Source organism: Pleurodeles waltl, chromosome 4_2 (genome assembly GCF_031143425.1).
Source record: "Pleurodeles waltl isolate 20211129_DDA chromosome 4_2, aPleWal1.hap1.20221129, whole genome shotgun sequence".
Lineage (NCBI taxonomy): Eukaryota > Metazoa > Chordata > Amphibia > Caudata > Salamandridae > Pleurodeles > Pleurodeles waltl.
In genome coordinates this window covers 279,253,041-279,272,817 of record NC_090443.1, presented here as the reverse complement: position 1 = coordinate 279,272,817, position 19,777 = coordinate 279,253,041, and the positions used below count along the sequence as shown (strand labels likewise).

Genomic DNA, 19,777 nt, shown 5'->3' with positions numbered 1-19,777 from the left:
GCTATTACCTCCTCTTTAGTCTTCCTCAGCAGAGACATTAAAGAGTGAGCTGATACCAAAACCATTAATTCGGCGTCAACTCTTCTTATGTTAAATAAATAATAACACACCATTTCAGTTGAACATGAAATTTTATTCACTTTATCATATTACTGCAGTATCAATCCAACCACGGGTACTAATGACCAGCTGCAGTCTATAGTGCTCCTTGGAGGTATGGGGGATGGTCCATGTGACAGCATTGCACTAATCACTCATTGATGCACCCTTAAAGATGGCCCATAAAACCGCCACTCCTCTAGTTGTCAGCCGCCCTAATCCTGCTGGACCTCTCCACAGCCTTTGACACTGTCTCCCATTTCACAATAATCCACTGACTGAGACAGATCGGAATCACAGATGAAGCGCTCAAATTGATTGCATCCTTTCTCTCAGGGGGCCCCCAGAAAGTCTGTCTCTCTTCATTTTCTTAGCAACCCAAGCACATCATCTGCTGCGTCCCTCAAGGCTTCTCCCTCGGTCCCACTCTCTTCAACATCTACATTATGCCTCTTGCAGACATCGTCCGAAACCACAACATCAACTTAGTCTCCTATGCCGACGACACACAGCTCATCCTCTCGCTCTCAGCCGACTCAGCCACAACGAAAACCAACTTCCACAACTGCATGAAGGGCGTTTCCACCTAGATGGAGAACCAGTACCTGAAGCTCAACACGGACAAAACCGAAGTTCTGATCTTTGGGAGACACAACTCTGTCTGGTACGACTCCTGGTGTCAGCCGAACTTGGCCCCACCCCTACACCCAAAGATCACGCCCCCAACTTCGGTATCATTCTGGACAAAGAACTCTTCATGAAAAGCCAGATTAACGCAGTCATCACATCCTGCTTCCACACCCTCTGCCAGCTCTGCAAAGTCTTCTAGTGACTCCCAGTCAGCACAAGAAAAACAGCAGCGAAAGCGCTCCTCACAAGCAGACTGGACTATGGCAGCGCATCCTATGAGGGTACATACACTGTACTCCTGAAAATACTCCAGATGGTCCACAACTCGGCAGCAAGACTGATCCTCATTCTACCCAAAAGGACTCACATCTCCCAGCACTTGAGAGACCTACACTGGCTCCCCTTCCAGGAAAGATCTTAATTCAAGCTTCTAACCCATGTACATCCACGGCCTAGGACCCGCCTACTTGAACCACCTCCTGTGATTTAACTGCCCAGAAACCTCGGCTCCGCTCACCGAGCCCTCGCGCAGGTACCAGGAACAAGAGGCTGCCACACTGGAGGTTGCTCCTTCTCCTACTTAGCTGCCAAGTCCTGGAACACCCCCCTACGCTCCACCTGAACACCTCTTTCTCCATAACCCAATTCAGGAAGAGACTCAAAACCTGGCTTTTCTACCAATGCAGTAGCACAGCACCTGGATAGCCCCTCTGGTAACAAGCAGCCTTCTAGAAATATAAATTGATTGATTGATTCGGTTCATCTGCCTTGAACCGGTTAGGACAGCTACTTCTCTTAACTCTTATAAGACAGTCTGATGGCTTGCTTCAACCACCTACTCAACGTTGAATCAAAGGGTCTTATCCCCTTCCCAGTGGATCAAAGGTTAAAAAAAATAACATCAACTTTCCTGAAAGGCTTTCTCAGCAAATAAGTCTCCACAACCCATTTAGTATCCAAGGTATGGTCTGTAATCTCCTCCGGATAGTAGAGAAAAGGCACATCTACAGCAAGTATTAAGTCATTTGAACAATGCAAAACATGCATGACTTTTAGCACAAACTCAGACTAAGCCTTAATATCATCTTGTCTGGGAACATTCACAGAAAAATCTCAGTATGTCTCCCGGTTCGCCAGTTCTTCCTTGGAAATTTGAATCTGAAACAATACTTTGCAAGAGACACACTATGGCCCATATTTAGGAAAAATGGCACACAACTGCACTAATGCAGTTCTGCACCATTTTTTTAATGCCGGCAAACGCCATTCCCTAAAGCCATCTGCGCACCATATTTATGAAATGAAGCATGATGGTGCTAAGGAATGCACAAAAAAAGACGCCAGCCGGTGGGGGATGGCGTTAGGGAAATGGAGCTATGGGTCAGAAATGACGTTAGGCTGGTTAACTGGGATCCTTGTAGAGCCTGCAACACTAATGAAAAAACCCTAGGATGGCATGGGGGAATTAATTAGTGGTCTTTTAAGAAAGAAACTAGTTACCAAACTAGTTGACAAACGTTTAAGACCACAAGGTGCAAACTTCTGTAAATTATTACAGCTTCACCTTGTGCCTCTCAACATGGAGACTGCATGACTTAACAGCAATCCATCCTGCAAAAAATCCCAAACTAGGGATTATGTGAAACTGGGTTCACAGCTCTGGTAAAATGCCATTTCTCGAAATTCTTAGAGAGAACAATCCAAGCTCTTTAGGCTCTCCCTTTCAACTGCCATGTCCTCAGTTGGAGCCACATCAGAGCTGACTTAGACATGTCTTTGCCTTTCAGAGGATAAGGATACATTGGTATCATCTATGGACCCTGAACTGAAAAGTGGAGACGTTGGAACCACAGATGCCACTTCCAACATGAAACTACCAGCAGCCTGTCCGCCTGATCCTCCTTCACTTTCTTCAATACCGTCAGCACAGCGGGAATAGGAGGACAGGCATAGAGGAGCACTCTGGGCCAGGAAAAATATAGTGCATCCACTTTTTAAACTCACTGACATGACATTCTCACACAGAACCACTGAGAAAGAGCAATCCTTCCAGGCCCATTGTCCACCCCCGGAAGATGGACTGCGTGCAAGGAGAGGAGACTGGCCTCTACGCAGCATCAGATCTTCGTCATTGTGTAAATTCTTGACCCCTTCTTTATTGTTGACATATGCCAGGATCACCCAGTTCTCTGTTCTGAGCTGAACTTTGTGAGCCTCCTCACCAGAGGAGCAAACTGCAGCAATGCCAAGCATATCACATTTAACTCCTTCCAATTGCAGGAAAACACTTTCTGACTCTTGGACAACCTCTCTGCACTGACTTGGTGTCCAATATCGCTCCCCATTTTTGTGGGAGCTACTCCAAAGAAAACCCTGTCCTGGTTTTCTGGGTTTCCCCACCATTGCAGTGCTTGTGCGGCTCCCAGCAAGACTGCACCTCTGTGCTCAAATTGTGATTGGGGATACGAATGTCAAATTAAATGATCAACTATCAGGTAACATTGCGTCTGGCCAAAGGTAGAATTATCTTCATGATGCCATTAAACTCTGCAGTCTCAATCAGTCCCTAGCTGTAGGGTTTCTTAATTAGCAGAGCTGAAGTGTGACACCAGTTTCTGCCCCAGGTAATCTGCAAGAATACCTTCCCCAGGTCTGTCCTGAACTAGGCTCCTTTATACTGGACATCTTGAGTCGGTGTTAAGTGAGATTTTTCTTGGTTTATTAAAATCATACGAGTACCCAAAACCCCACAAATTTCTCTCACATGTTGCTGAACCTTAAAAACACATGAGGAACAGATGAGCCCGTCATCTAGATACCAGAATGATTTTTTTATGTAAAAGCCCCAACAACGGTGCCAATACAATGATCAAATCATTGGGAGGTGTGCTCAGCCAAACACAACATAGAACATGGAACTTGTAATGATAGTCTTGAATCACAGAGCAAAGTTATTTTGTGATGCCTGATGTATCACAATCTGTAGGTATGCGTCCATAAGAATCGGCGATTCAAGAAAGTCTCTTTTTTTCACTCTGCAACACTGTAATGACATCATTTTGAATCTGACAGAAGAAATAAGCTGTTCACTGTTTGCAGGTCTAATGCTGGTGTGAAGCTTCCAGATGCCATCTGAATCAAAAAGAGGCTCGAGAAAAACCTGTTTACCCCTCCTCTCTCCCCTCCCCCAACCCCCCAACCCATGGCGGCTGTCCAGGAACGACTTGCCTCTTCTGTAGTAGAACCTATGCTAGCACGCCTCTTCACTTGATCCGTCAGGAGAGGCAATGCTCCAAAATATGTACTAACTGAAATTTAATCTGGTATCCCAGTTTAACAACGCTCAGGACACACTGATCCGAAATCGATTGTCCCCACCCTCCTTGGATCGTGGTCTGCGTCCCACTAGAAGCTCTTCCTTCCCAGTGTAGTCGAGAATGTATGGGGTACTGGGGAGGATTGGAAGGCCCTGTTGCTTGAGCCTGGTATGCTCTGGCCACTCCCTCTCCATCGAAAGGGCTGATTCATCATCTTAGCGCCAAAGACCCATTTTTGAAATATGACATTTTCACCTTGTGGCAGGTTTTGAAGGCGCCATCAGCTTTCTATCCTCAGATTGTTGTTTTTACTGAAGTAAATGGGTGCCGAACATATTCGGCTCTGCGAAAGGAATATGCGTCAAGAGAGTTTCTGTGATGGACTCACCTTTCATGACCTCATTCAAATGTGTTGTCTTGCGGTAATCGAAGAACTTGCTGCTGCAGTCACCAACGATACGTCTGACAAAAAGCAGTCCTGCTGTTCCACACCTTGGACTATTTGTTCTGCCAACTTTGAGAACTTTTTCAGAAAGATTCTATTATTAGCAAATGTAGATGTTCTGATTGAGAAATGTCCTTTTAATCACAACTTCAGCCCCTTTGCCGAATGAGTCAGAGGGTCGCACCTCCTCCGATATAATTGAAGCTTTTGATGAAATTTTTGTCATTATTGAGTCCACTTTTACCTGTGAAGGAATTCTGCCACAAACCATTGTAGAGAGTACCTTTTGGCAAGACATTGGGGAAAGGTATGCTATTCAGTCTCTCGCCATTGGTTTGTCAAGGCCTCATGCAGAGGTAAACTTCCTGGCTGTTTCCCCTGAAATTACATAAAGAAATACTCCTCGTCTCCTTGGGCAGGAGCATCCAGTAAAGGAAAATGTTGTCTCAAGTGCTGGAGCACTTCATTTAATTCTGTACCCTGGATGAATCTGCACTTCATTTCCGCCCCTACCTCCTGATCATGGTCAGGAGAGGACATACGAGGTCTCATTGGCGACAACAGTGCCTCTCTGGCTTTAATTGCTGCTGAAACCCGGTATGCTGGAATCATTTTTAGAGTGGAGATGCTGCCATTAATGCTATATCACTGAAGTCATCTGGATTGTGAAAGAACCAAGGGGCAAATTTAATAGCCCCTTGCGCCATATATCGCCACATTTGCGTCATTTTGTGATGCAAATGCGCCATATTTACACAGTGGTGCAATGCATGCATTGCGCAACTTTGTAACCCCATGCACCACATTATGCATGCGCCAGGCATAATGTATGCAAGGGAGGCTTTCTCCCCTTAGGTTGGCTGAAAAAATGGCACAAAAAAAATCTAAAAGATTTGTTTGCTCCATTTTTTTCACCATTTTTAACGCCTGCTCAGAGCAGGCATTAAAAGGGTGCACACCATTGGTTACAATGGGCCCCTATGTACTGTTCAGGGTTAGCGCCAACCCTGAACAGTACATCAATAGCGTAAAAAATTCTAACACTATTTCCTCCTACCCTGCGCCATATTTTAAATATGGTGCACACATGATGGCACTAGAGGGGTGCTAAGGGGCCCAAGGAAAGTGGTGCTGCACTGGGTGCAGCGCCACTTTTCTTAAATCTGCCCCCAAGTGTCATGCAAAAAACACAAGAGTAGCTAATGTGCCATGCCTATTCAGCAGGAGAGCGGTAAGGGCGTGGTATGTAGCTGGAGGTGCATTTTGGCGCACTGGTGAAGGAGTACATTGTTGTTCATAGACAGCACATTTTCCATTGAAATGCCCACTAAATTTGCATGGACATGCAGTTTCACTGGCAAAAATATCGAGCACAAAAATTAATGAGTGTGGAAATTGGGTTTCATTGAATATTTATCATTTGTGCATCACCAAGTAAATTATCATGATTTCTTTTCATCCCATTAAAATTTCTGTTTCCATCACATTTCAGGATTATAAAAAAGTACTTATTGTATACTTTCCTAGTTTCCGATACAATCTGAACTATGTGTATAGTTCATTTCCCAATATTTAAATGTTGTGTGTTAGGAAAAAATGACACGCTCATTGGCTGAAGCTCAGCAGGATTGTCACCTAGGTCACTTTTACAAAATCCTCTCACTTTGCAGTCAGAGAAATAAAACTACACTCCAGTTTCCAAATAAGCACTACTTTGTCAGAAGGTATAACTTCACACTTGTTTTTGAACAAGCAGCAAATGTGACAAGATATACACAACATTTAAAGGCATCTTTATTGCTCATTCATCTTCTCAACTTCAGTATGGATATTTTTGGGGATTGTGTAGCACCCCTGTAGCCCTACTTCCAGCGTCTTTGCTGACCCTCTTGCTCAATGGAACACTGAATGCTCTCGAATGGTAGGGTCCTCTGTCGAAGATCGCCATTCATCATGCTCAACACTCCACATGATGCTTCTTGGAAACACTTTCTTATATCGATTTAAAACTCAGCAGTACCATGGTGCCATGCAAAGTATTCACTAATGCAAACAGTGACTATTCTGGAGGTTCAGCTGTCTTTAACTCGCGCTACTCTTGCAGCTCGCGAGACTGCCACCTGATTCCTGCATGTCACGCAATTTGTACTAATTATTAACAGTAAACTTGAAGACCTACAGAAAATACTAAGACCACGAAAAACCCTTCCAGGTGTGGAACAGTGTTAAAATGTACTTAGCAATCATTTCTCCACGAAGTATTTCCCTTTTTTGCCCACGCAAATGGCTCTAGGTTTGACCTAGCGGAAACTGTGAGTGCAAAAACACCGGGACAATACCCATGAAGCGTTCTAAGTATAAAACAGAGCTGGTGTATAGCATAATTCATGGTCAATTGCTCACTCTGCTTTGGCATAATGCCATTGCAATGGAAATCTGAGACTGTAAAATTTCTTCTAAAAATACAGCTTTAAACCTCAATGATTTGAGCAACTATATGCCTGTTTCTTTACTCTTTTTGTGCAAAATAATTGAAAAACAAGCCTTTAGCCAGTTGCATCTGAAATGGCTAATCTCCATTGGTGCTACCCCTACACTGGTCTCCTCTGTTCGTAATGGGTCTCTATATTGATGACACAAGTTATCTTAATTGTCAGATTGCTAAAGTTACTAGTACTTATTTTTACCAACTAAAAACGCTAAGATTTCGTCTTTCATTCATTGACAGCCTCCATCATCTTTCAGTCACCAATGCACTGGTCTAGGCGGGACTATGGGGGTCATTATGACCACGGCAGTAAAAACCGCCTACCACTGTGGCGACGGCTGCCAAAAGACTTGCCGCGGGTACCAACCGTCCGCCGGTTTATGACCACAGCCGGATTTCCACCAGAAGGATGGTGGTGTGTGTGTGTGTGTGTGGGTGTGTGTTGCAAGTCATGTGTGTGTGCATGTATGGATGTGTGAGTGTGTGTATGTTGAGTTGTGTGAATGCGTGTCTGCGTGTATGTATGTAAGTGTGCGTGGATGTGTGTGTGAATGGATGAATGCATCCGTGGATGAATGTTGGAATGGGTGTGTGTATGCGTGCTGAAGGGAGGGTTGTGTTTGAAAGGGGGAAACGTGGGGAGGGGGGCGTGGAAGACCCCTATCAATGACAGGGAAGAGATTCCCTGTCACTGATAGTGCTTACCGCCATGTTTTTTGTGGCGGTAAGGATGCCATGAAAACCATGGCGGTAGGCGGGGTCATAATCCCGCAGGCGGACAAGTGACAGCTGCCGGACTGGAGAGTGAAGTCTCCAGCCCGGCGGTCGGTAAGGTACATTGGCAGTTTGGCTTTAGCCAAACCGCATATGTCATAATATGGAGAAAAGTACCACCATCCTGTTCGCAGTACTTTCCTCCATATTAACCCCGGCCGCTGGGGTCATAATGACTCCCTATGTGTTCCTCCACTCTTTCCTTCTCTCTTAACTCCCCCAACCCCTCCCCCCGCAGCTGTCGTCAAATGAGCATTTAGAAAGCTCATTTTAACATTCCATAATGACTGGTACGGATGAGGTGTGGGTACTGGCCTGTCAGGAACTGCTGAACCTGCTGACTACCTAATAAATTATTTTCTACACTTCCGCCTGAGTCGTCACTACACATATTGGCGACAAGTACCAGTAATATGCAGTCACTGTACAGGCCATAACACAGGCCAGGATACAAATAACTTGACACAAGAACACCTTCATTGAGCCTGTGGTTGTGAAAGATCAGCTACAACTTCCAGTGAAATACCTTAATTTCCCTGCAGCTGCTAACATAACTTGGAATTAAGATATTACTCCTATTTCAGAACAGCAGTATTGACAGTCATTTCAACGCAAAATTTTGTTACAACCCATGGTGATTTTCTATTGTTCCATCTATCAACAGGTCCCAGAATCTACGGACAACAAATGTTCTTGGTACATCCACACAAGAGCTCCGTTCAGCGAAATGAGCCTGTGACTCATAGTGACAAGGAGCTCTCAGCAGATGCAGACAAAATTTGCATCTCTTTGTTTTTAGCTCTTCAGACAGAATCCTCTCTTTTAAAATTTAGTGAATTGTTAAAAACGTTCTTATTCCCTAACAAGAAGCAGTTTGCCGTTCCTTCAGTATGCTAATACATCTTTTTTAGCATTAAGGTGTTTTACAGGCCTATGCCCTCATTACTTTTGGCAGGGAAATGGGCAGGTAATTTCCCGCTTGAAGAGTTACTTATATAATGAGTACCAATAATTCCAGGAGCCAGAACAATCAACGTAAGAGCTGGATCTTAAAGATCCTCTAAGAAATAAGGAATTGGTAATTCTGAATCAGGTGTCCCCTTATGTTGTGTTAGACTTTCACCCTGAGACTTCGACTTCTTTTAGCAATCAGAGAGTGAAAAAAAAAATCTGTGATGCCACTGCGAATATCATCATTCCCATGGGGTCGGAACTTCTACTACCGGGCTCATAGCAATTAAGTAGTAATGAGGGCCTTATTGCTTCATTACAAATTAACCCATTAAATCCACACCCTCGGATGTCACATTACCGGGGCTCCCATTAACGATGGGAGTGTGAAGTTAGTGGGTATTCTGGGTGGAAGTGTGAGGTTCCACTGAGAAATGGAGCATTACTGACTGAATTGTAATCCAGGATCCAATTCACCCAGTAAGTCTCCTTTGCTCTGAGAGGTTTCCCCTAGAGTTTTCCACCGGTTTGAAATCCTGAGAGCTCTGGGGCAAACAAGACATGTTCATGGAGTTTTCTCAGGGCTCATAATTCCGATGGTCCCCTCAGAATTTATGGGACACTTTTAGTAAGGGATTTCGAATGAAGCCATAAGTGTTGCATTGATTATCTTGAAGTGCAGAACCCTAGTAACCGCACTGTGCTAAGGCGAGGAAAGACAGTATTTTGCCATCCAGAGGTAGTTGGCAGAAGCGCAGCGTAAGACCTCCACTAAACTACAGTATACTCAATATTTACTATGCATTGCCATCGAGTACTACACTGTGTACTCTCAGCGCCCCTTTTAAAAAACACATAGCCCGTTGAAGATCTTTGTCAAATGACTATGCACTGGAATCAATGCAGATGCAGTGGGTATTTATATTTCCATGAGAAACTGTAATTTTGTATCTTAATGATACCAAGTCAATATCTGAACCCAGCAGCACTTTGAGCACGGCACTGCACCACCGCTGCCACCCACGGCAAGAACTTCAGGATAATCATCAATAGCAAACTAGACATGAGCCCCCCAGTCAACACCATCACGCCTCATGCTTCCATATCCTGAAGACGCTGAGGAAGATTTTACAATTGATCCATATCAGGACCAGGAAAACTGTCACGCATGTACTGGTCACAAGCAAGTTGGACTAGGGAAAACCCTGCCGGAAATCAACAAAGGCTGCAGATCATTCAGAACTCTGCAACCATAATCATTCTCAACCTTCCCCACCACACTCACATCAAAACACACATGAAGGAGCTCCACTGGCTCCTTATTCACAAGTGAGCACAGTTCAAACTCCTCACCAATACTTTCAAGGCACTATATAACACTGGACTAGCATATCTCAACAATTACATATGCTTTCACAAACCTTCCAGGAATGTCTGCTCATTTAGACTCCCGCGTGCATAAATTCCACGAATACAGATCTGGCAATCAAGCCTTAACCTACATCGTTCCTAAAGCATGGAATGACCTACCAGTACACATTAAAGCCTCCTCCTTACTTCTTGAATTCGGCAAGAAGTTGAAGACTTGGCTTTTCGAGTAGTCCCACTAGGCACTAAGGGGCATATTTACAATCCCCAAGCACCATCAGAGCGTCACAGTTTTGACACTCCGGTGGCGCAGTGTGCCGGCCCATATGTACAAGGCCACGCAAAACCACCTTACATGGCTTTTCAAAAGCTTGTAAATATGGCCCTCTTTCGTGCATTACTCTGCGTGAAAGGGACATTCCATGGGTGTTCCTACACCAACACCCATGGAATCTGACACATTCCCAGATACAAGGCTGGGAATGCGTCCGATTCCTTCACCACCCCAGGCACAAGGAGGAGAAATAATTGTATTTCTCCTCATTTTGCTGCTTTCTATGTGTGCTGCATTATACAGCACACATAGAAGGAGAAAAACGCCATTAATGATTGTTTATGTGCCGGAAGGTGTCCATTCATTCACCTAAACAATTATCCCTGCAACGCAGGCACCCTTGCACCATGGTGCGATGGTGCCTGCATTGGTGTTATGCTGCCAATTGTGCACCAGAGATGAGGGAAGTATGGGGATGCGTCGTATTTCTGTAAGTACGTCACATTCCTAACTTTCCTAATGGTGCAGCTCAATGCCGCAGGATGGCTTGCAGCGCCGGGCTGCCTCATTATTTTGTAAATATGCCCCTAAGTGTGCCTATACTCACACCTACTCAACACCAGGATACCCTCTAAGGTCACAGAGTGCTCTACAAATCTGCATAACATAATACCATGGCCTTCAGGTTCCAATACTAAGAACACCACGCCAAATTGGTGGAAAATAAGCAGCAATTCTCTTTATTTTCATAAACACTGTGGAATGTTGAGACAATTACAGTAAAGACAGGGTAAGCATAACTAGAAGCAGGCTACATTATCTGAAGCACCTAGTGAGTTTGGTGGGCACCATGTAATTGACTAGTTCATCCCACTGCAGTAAAATCAATGGGACAGAGGAAGTGCATACATTAATGTTTAAGTGTACCAAGGGGTTATGTTCTCAAGGGAATATTGGAAGTGATTGCCTGGTGAAGGGATACGATAAATCGTAGACAAGGGTGTGATATTAATGAGCAGTATAAGCCAAGATCCATTCCATTCCAAAGACATTTTTTTGCAAAACACAGTGAACTATTCAGTGGTGCATCTTTACATCCATCTATTTCCAACCCTTACATAAATGTATGTACATAAATACATAACTGGGGCAATCTACACCCAAATCATTGGAACTAAGCTGATCCGTAGGGTGGGTCAAGCGGACATAGATGGTCAACCGGCAGGTACTTGGATTCCACAGAGCTTCGTGGCACATTCCAACAGTTTATGGCACAGCCTAAGGTTGCAGTGTGGGGATGATCAGCAACGGCTTCGGTGCACAACGTAGACTGGGGTGCACAGTACAGTCTCTGGAGTGCAATGGAGTTGAGTGCACTGATGCAGATCAAGTTGGATATCAACTTCACACGCCTTATATTACTGGGAGTGAAGGGATGAGAAGAAATACAGCATGAACGCCCTATGTATCTGTGGAGGGTAATGCAAGTAGCCCGAGTCCTGGGAGTGAATGGGGATGTAAATAATAAGTCCTGGAAAAGCACCAGGCTGTATAGTTGACCCTAGCTACTAGTCAGGATGGAATTGCCACCAGGACATAAAAAAATAGGATGCCTTTGGTGGGCAGGCAGGACACTGACCTGATCATTGATGAAGCGATAAGACATGCTGTCTTTGGTGGACAGGCTGGAAAGAGTCCATGGTTGACCGACAAGACATAGTGTCTTTGATGGATGGATGTGATACAACATCTCTGTTGGACAAGCAAACAAGGTGCAGGACAGGCAGGACACAGCATCTTTGATGGACAGAGAGAACACAGCATCTCTGCCGCATAGACAGATATGGGGCCTTTGATGGGCAAACCGAATGTGGTTTTCTTGCTGGGATGTCTGTGGTGGTGGAATTGAGAGGCTGTATTCAGTCAGTCCACTCCTTGCGGATGGACAGGTTCCACTCCCAGGATAGGTGGTCATGCTTGTCATCGTCAGTGAAATAGGACTTGTTGTGGTAGGTTCCACGGGATATCATGCCTTTGGGTGCCTCCTCCATTGGTGTCATGAACTCATATACCTCTGGTCGTGGCCCGTAACTGCCCACCATAAAGGTAGCTTTGTCCACTGTGGAAAGAGAGAAAGTGGAGGGATTGTCACAAACAGTTCTGCAGTACATCATGATCCAATCAGAATTAACAATGCCTTCACTCTACCAGACCCAACCTGAATCACTGACTGGCGTAAATATGTTGCCACGGACCGTAGTAAAGGCAAGGAAAACAGGCCCGACCACTGGCTGGATAGGCAAATACAGCAATAATGAGGGTTCAGTTGGTCCCACATGCCTATGGGCCTCGGTGCCACTGTGCCTGCCCTGCTGCATTATCGCTGGCTACGCCCCTGAACCTTATCTTCCTTCCAGTCTGGCAAATTAATGCTGTGACTCCTTGACACTCACCTTTGACCCCAGTCCGATAGGTGTGCTGTACATACTTCAGCCCCGAAACAATCTCCTTGTTGACCTGAAACCAGAAGTAAAGGTCAGTCAGTGAGTGGTTTAGAGAGGCAGGCACATGGGAGGCTTCAGACCGTGGGGCACGGCTCCATGAGGAGCCGTGACTGCATTCCCAGGGAAGCGCGAATGCGTCTTGAACTATTTGTATATGAAGATGGCCCAGAAGCGAAAATGTTAAAATATTTGCACCCCTACCATGCACAGTTTTTCCCCCAAAACATTTACTGCAAATAATACATTGATATTATCAATGATGTTATCAAAGGTGTCAAAGGTGTAATTAGTACCGTAATTTGTGGGGTAATTAGCAGTGCATGGCGAGAGCATGAGTTATAGTTACCTTAGGGCACAAGTTTTAGATACTTGAGATAACTAACTGTAACAGGTGAATTTCTATGGTTTTGTACATTTAAAATGTAAGACTAACTGTAACGTCCCTGTAACCCTTGGTTTTTGTAAGTGAATTGTTATGTTTTTTTAATTCTATTTCCTAACTATAACGTCCCTGTAACTTTTTTTTCAGTGAATGTCTATGTTTTTTTTTACATAAACTAATGTTCATTAATATACATTAATCCAATCACCGTCACCCAACCCTGTGCACGGCCTTGCACAGCAGGGTTTGGCCTGGCCTGCAGCAAACCCTATAACTACCCGAACTCGTGCTGCACACAGCCAAAGGCTGTGAGTGGCAGGGGTTGGCCACAGGGCCCGGCCTGCGGCCAGACACTGCATCAACCCTCCTAACCACCCAACCACAAGCCTTTGCCGGTGCGTGGCAGAAATTGGCCACGGCCTCTCTCTGGGTGTGAGAATAGGTGTGAGAGGGTGTATCCAGCTGTGAGAGTTGCAGTGAGAGTGTCTGTCTGGGTGTGAGTGGGCGTATCAGTTTCTTTGTGGGTCTGTGAGTGGGTGCAGAAGCGTCTGTGTGGATCTGTGAGTGGGTGTGTGAGGACTTCAGTGGGTCTGTGAGTGGGTGTGTGAGAGTCTGAGTGAGTGCGCGAGTGTCTGAGTGGGTCTGTGACTAGGTGCGTGAGGGTCTGAGTGGGTCTGTGAGTAGGTACATGAGTGCCAGAGTTCATCTGTGAGTGGGTGTGTGAGTGGGAGATTGAAAAATAAATTGAGAGAGAGAGAGGGAGATTGAGTGCTTTTTAGGCTTAGATGAATGATATACTTAAATAAGATATTTCAAAACACTAGTAAATAAATAAACACACTGCCAAAGCGATACTAGGATTTGAACCTTCAGTGTACTGACAGTACAAGACCTTGACCATTACCCCAGAAGTGACCGTGCTCCGGTCTGCATCCAAAGTTAACTATAACATTCATGTTAAACATCTTGCTAGTCTTACTCTCTGAAGACATTGCATGGAGATACCATTGCAATTGCAATCTCTCTCACTCTCTTCTATCCCACTATGGGATGGAAGGAAGAGTGACTGGACCGCAGGAGGAGCCTCAAGGTCCCCGCAGTCCTAGCCTGCTCCCTGCGTCCTGTGGGAGCTGGCATTACTGCTACTTTAAATAGCAGCTTCCTGCTTGTGGGGGCAATGTTTTCATCTGTTTCCCTGCACGCATATTTGTGTGCAGGGAAACAGATGAAAATTCCCCTTTCTGCAAACGGGAGCTGTTTGACAGCTCCCGCTGACTGAAAGCACACTTTGTTTGCTTTTGCTTCGTGGGAGCTGTTAGCATTAAGCCCTGGGGAGGTAGCAGAAAAGCCCAGGCCTTTATTTCGAACATGCCCCTGGGGCCTGGCCCAACCGGGGGCTTACTTAAATCAAACAAGTGCGGGAGACCACACTTTTTTTTAAACATTTTTGTTTACTGTGAATTTGCGACAAAGTCGCAAATTGTCAGTAAACAATTTAAAAGAAAGTGCTTTTTTGTTCTGGCGGGGTCCCTCTGGGACCCCAACACCAGAGCTAGGGGGTCAGGGTGCCCCTAACCTGACCCCGTTTCCTTTTATGTTTTGTTTTGTGGGACTCAGCTGAAGCAGAGTCCCAAGATGGCTGCAAACACTTCCTGGTTGAAGTGTTGGCAGCCAATCAGAGCTTGACATTTCCATGCACAAGCTCGTTATGGTTTGCGAAGTCTTCAAACCCCAGATATACAAATTTGGATTTACTTTAATTTCTCCTAAACTACTGAATGGATGTACACCAAATAACCAAAAGCACAATCGGCGTACCGAAAGCTAACTTTCTGCCAAGTTTGGTGTAATTCGGTCCAATAGTTTGGGCTCTAGTCGTGTTAAAAAGTCCTAAGGGAATTAACAAAGGAAATACAACTTTTTTGATTTCGCCTTTTCTCGGCTCCCGCTTGATGGATCATCCCCAAACTTTCAGTGCACAACAAGAATCACTGGCATGCCTTTTTTGGAAAAGTTTGTGAAGATTTGTCAAACGGTGCCGATGATTTAGGCAATTCAAAAAATGCTTTTTCTATGGAAACATGGTCCTAACTATAACTACCTACTGGTGACCGCCAGTAGGTAATATAATATATATATATATATGTAACCTTATGGAGCAGGTCACAAACCCATTCAGTCCCTGATGCATCCACTATAACTTGTGACTTGTGGCCTAAGGTAACTATAAGTTGCATCCTCGCCATGCACTGCTATTTACCCCACAACCTTCGTTTTTTTCAGTGAATTTCTATGTTTTTTAAATTCTATCTCCTAACTATTATAACGTCCCTGTAGCCTATGGTTTTTCCTGTGAAATTATATATATATATATATATATATATATATATATATATATATATATATATATATATATATATATATATATATTCACTTAAAAAAAACAAAGTTTACAGGGATGTTATAGTTAGGCTGACATTTCTCATATTCAAAACCAGTGAAATTCAGCAGTTATAGTTACCTCAGCTAACAATAACCTGCATCCTGCTTATGACCTCACATATTACAGTCAGAGACATCACTGATGACATCTCAAATGACATCACTGATGACATCATCTAGTGAGTGTGAGTGGTTGTATGGATATGTGAGGTGGAGTGTGAGTGGCTGTGTGCAGCGGGCATTGGCCGCAAGGCCTGAGGCCAAGCCCTGCGGCCAACTCCTATAACCACCCAACCCCACGCTGTGCACAGCCTTCAGCCATGCGCAGCGGGGTTTGGCCGCCACGCCTGGCCTGCGGCCCCCCTGACCCTTCCGATTCTGGCCCCAGGGGACCCCAGGGCCCAGCTCAAATTTTTGTTTTGGGGAGGGAGAGGGGTCACTCCCCTTGCCCTCTCCCTCGCCTTCACCTTCTCCCCAGTAGGTCTGAGCCAGAGAGTCCCCGGGCCCGTTGCTGTACATTACATCTGGTGCAGAGGGAGATTCAGCACTCAGGGCAATGGGACGGTTTGTGAAACTTGGCTGTCTGCAGGGGACACATAGACTCAGATACAAGGACAGATAGCTTGGGATACCGGGAATAGACAAACAGGAATATTCAGGTGATTCATATCCGAATACAGTGGAAGTCAACTGGGATGCCGGGATGAGACAGACTTGAAATATGGGACTGACAGTCTGGGACCCCAGAGAGAGACAGGCTGGGATGCAGGTGATAAACAGACTGGGATGCAGGGGAGAGACAGACTGGTATGCAGGTGATGAACAGACATAGATGTAGGGGAGAGACTGACTGGGATTCAGGGGGATGTCCGGGATGCAGGAGACAGACTGGCTGGGAGGTAGGTGATAAATAGAGTGGGACGCAGGAGAGAGACTGACTAGGATAACTCATGAGAGACATTCATTGTTACACACCTCAATGTTACTCATTTTTATCAACGTCAGACGGGCATGAAACGCTGACTGGATGTAGGGTTTGTATCTGTGATCACAGGGTCACAAACAGATTCTTGAAGTGGGTGCATTAGTCCACTGAACAACCAGACCCCTGGGGTACTCTGGAGAGAAAGACTGGGATATATGAAAGAACCAGAATGAGACACCAAAAGAGGCAGGCTGAGACTCGGAGAGAGACAACTGAAATACCAGAAAGAGACAGGCTGAGAGACCAGTGACAGTCAGACTGAGACACAGGGGAGAGTAGACGGGGATACGAGAGAGAGGGAGAGAAAGAGAAAGATACTGACTGAGATACCAGGAGCAACAGACTGATATACCTGAGAGAGGCAGACTGGGATACCTGAGAGAGAGTGACATACCAAGGAGAGGCCAGTGAATGAAAGACTGAGATACCTGGAGCAGACAGATTGTGAGGAGGGTGACAGACAGACTGGGATTCTGGAGAGACACAGCCTAGGAACTAGAGAGAGGAAGACTGAAATGCCAGGGTGTGACAGACCAGGATACCAGAGGAAGACCAAGAGTCATAGTAGAAATAGTTCATGATATAGAGAAGAGATAGACATATACCGGAAAGAGACAGGCTGACAGAAACACCGGGGAGGGATAGTCTGGGATATTGAGCTGAGAGAGAATGTGGTACCAAGGAGGGATAATTTGGTGCACCGGGGAGATACAGGCTTGGTTCCAGTGAGAGATGGGCTGAGATTCCAGGGGAGATATGCTGGTTACCGGGAGACATAGACCAGGATACTACAGATAGACACTGAGATTCCAGAGTGAGACAGACCGAGATACTGGAGACAGAGATATCGGGCAAGGACATCGGGGATAATCAGACTAAGGCCCTCATTACGACCCTGGCAGTCGGTGGTAATTTGGAGAAAGGTACTGCCAAAAGGCTGGCGGTACCTTTTCCCAAATTATGACATTGGCGGTTTGGCTCAAGCCAAACCGCCAATGTACCACTCCATCCGCCAGGGTGGTAATGGCCGCTGGGCTGGAGACTTCAGTTTCCAGCCAGGCGGCTGTCACAATCCCACCCTCGGGATTATGACCCCGCCTACCGTCATGGTTTTCGTTGCAAGTGTACCGCCACAAATACCATGGCGGTAGGAACTCCTTCCCTGGCACTGATAGGGGTCTCCCCCACCCCCTTCTCCATCCCCAGAGTCCTCCCCCTCCCTCTCCTGCCCACGCACATTTACATACCCACACGTGCACACATAGACACTTATACACACACGCATACCCACAGCCACCCACGCATACACACATACATACCCACACACCGCAACACACACCAACATACATTGCCGCACACACGCATTCACAACACACAACATACACGTACACTCACATTCATTCACGCACTCATTCAACGTGACTCACACCCGCATGCACGCATACAAAAACAGACACCCCCCCCCCCCACACACACACACAACACCCCCTATCCTGTCGGAGAACCCGACTTACCTGCTTGCAGGGGGTCCCCTGGCAGGAGACAGGACGTGGCTCTGCTGTCAGCAGCAGCGTCTGCAAGCAAAACACCGCCAGGCCTTATTATTGCTCAAGATATGGTCGGCGGTGTTTTCCTGGCGCGGTGCTGCTGCTGGCAGCAGTGTCACCTAACTGCTGTCTGCCGCCATGACCATCAATGGTTTTCTGCCAGCCTAATAGCGGAATTCCGTCTACAGTCGTATTGCAGGTGGGCAGCTGGTAGCCACGGCAACGGTATGCTGGCTGCCGTCGCCGTGGCGGTAGGCAATCAATACTGCCAATGTTGTAATGAGGGCCTAAGATACTAGCAACAGACATGCCATGGAGAGGTTAGGGTATCAGAGAAAGACATGATGTTGGGATGTCAGGGAGAGACAGACTTTAATTTTGGTGAGAGACAAGACTTCAGCACCGGGTACAGACAGACTGTGATCTTGGTGCAACAGACAATACTCACTCTGAAGTAGATTTTGACTCTGTACTCGACTCCCTCCTTCAAGACGAATGTTTCTTTCTTGAGGGCTGTGAGATCTCCTACACGGTGAGGGGGGCAAAAGTGAGCTGTAATCATCGTTGTACCCAGAGGAAGAAAAACTTAGAACACAGATCCACGTGGAAACAAGAGACAATCACAATCAAATAAAGTTGTCAAAAAGAAAGAACCTGGAAATTCTCTTAGAACATTCATGTATCACACAGAGAGAACCCTCGGCTCATGCATTCACCAACAGTGAAACATGGAACTTGGATCCACCCCACAGAGAGAAAGGGGAGACTTAAGACATGGACCGCCAGAGGAAGAGACCCGTAAAAGACAGACCTACTTCAGTACACGGAGGTAACCCCAGAGAACCTTCGTACACAGATCTACCCCTGACAGACAAACCTTAGAAAGTGTAGTCTTCATCTACCTGTCAGGTCCATGGTGATTGGCCCCGGAGCCTCGGCGCAGACCAGTGTGAGCCGTGTGACCGTCACATTCGGGGTTGTGGGGTCTAAAGAGATAGGAAGAGATCAATGTATGTACTGGTGCGTAGCCATCCCAAGATGGAGTCACCATCCAAACCACCCTCCATTATTATATAAAAAGCTTTCCACAACCTCTCCTCATATACAATATCTAACCAAACCTCCCTTATAATTAACACTATCCACACAGTTTCAATGAGTTCGAGTAACAATCATCAAACCCTCCAGTTCCACAAGAGAACCCACCCAACCTTCCCTATAGGCCACGCAAAACAACCAGCCTCTCCTGTTACACAGATGAATCACCCACCCTTCGTTATACCAGTGAGCAACATAAATCCATTGGGCTCCCATTATTCTCTAGAGAAATCAAACGTTTCCTTCAGACAGGGCCACAATAAGTTACCTGAAGCATCTCCAGCGGCCCATGACACCCCAAGGACCCACACATCGACATGCTGCTTATCCAGAGGCTCCAATCCCCATTCTCTAACCTCCACTATATTCGGGGTCTCTCACCCATCCGCCTGCTCTTTCACAGATTTCCAAGATCACAGTTTGTTTTCCTTAATTGTGGGTGGGAAGGGTATCCCTTGGACTACCCCAGGGCC

At 45.9% G+C, this 19,777-nt stretch overlaps 1 protein-coding gene across 1 annotated transcript in view; it reads right to left on the bottom strand.

The window, feature by feature from the left end:
* Positions 1 to 11,059: 11,059 nt before the first annotated feature.
* The window catches only part of ARHGDIB (Rho GDP dissociation inhibitor beta), a 61,963-nt gene continuing 53,245 nt past the window's right edge, over positions 11,060 to 19,777 (bottom strand). The window contains exons 3-6 of the mRNA XM_069231109.1: positions 19,109 to 19,192; positions 18,655 to 18,731; positions 12,800 to 12,863; positions 11,060 to 12,465 (exon numbers count right to left, since the gene is read on the bottom strand). Of these exons, the coding sequence (XP_069087210.1) occupies positions 12,266 to 12,465; positions 12,800 to 12,863; positions 18,655 to 18,731; positions 19,109 to 19,192 (425 nt within the window). The 3' untranslated portion in view covers positions 11,060 to 12,265. The remainder of the gene's footprint in view (positions 12,466 to 12,799; positions 12,864 to 18,654; positions 18,732 to 19,108; positions 19,193 to 19,777) is intronic.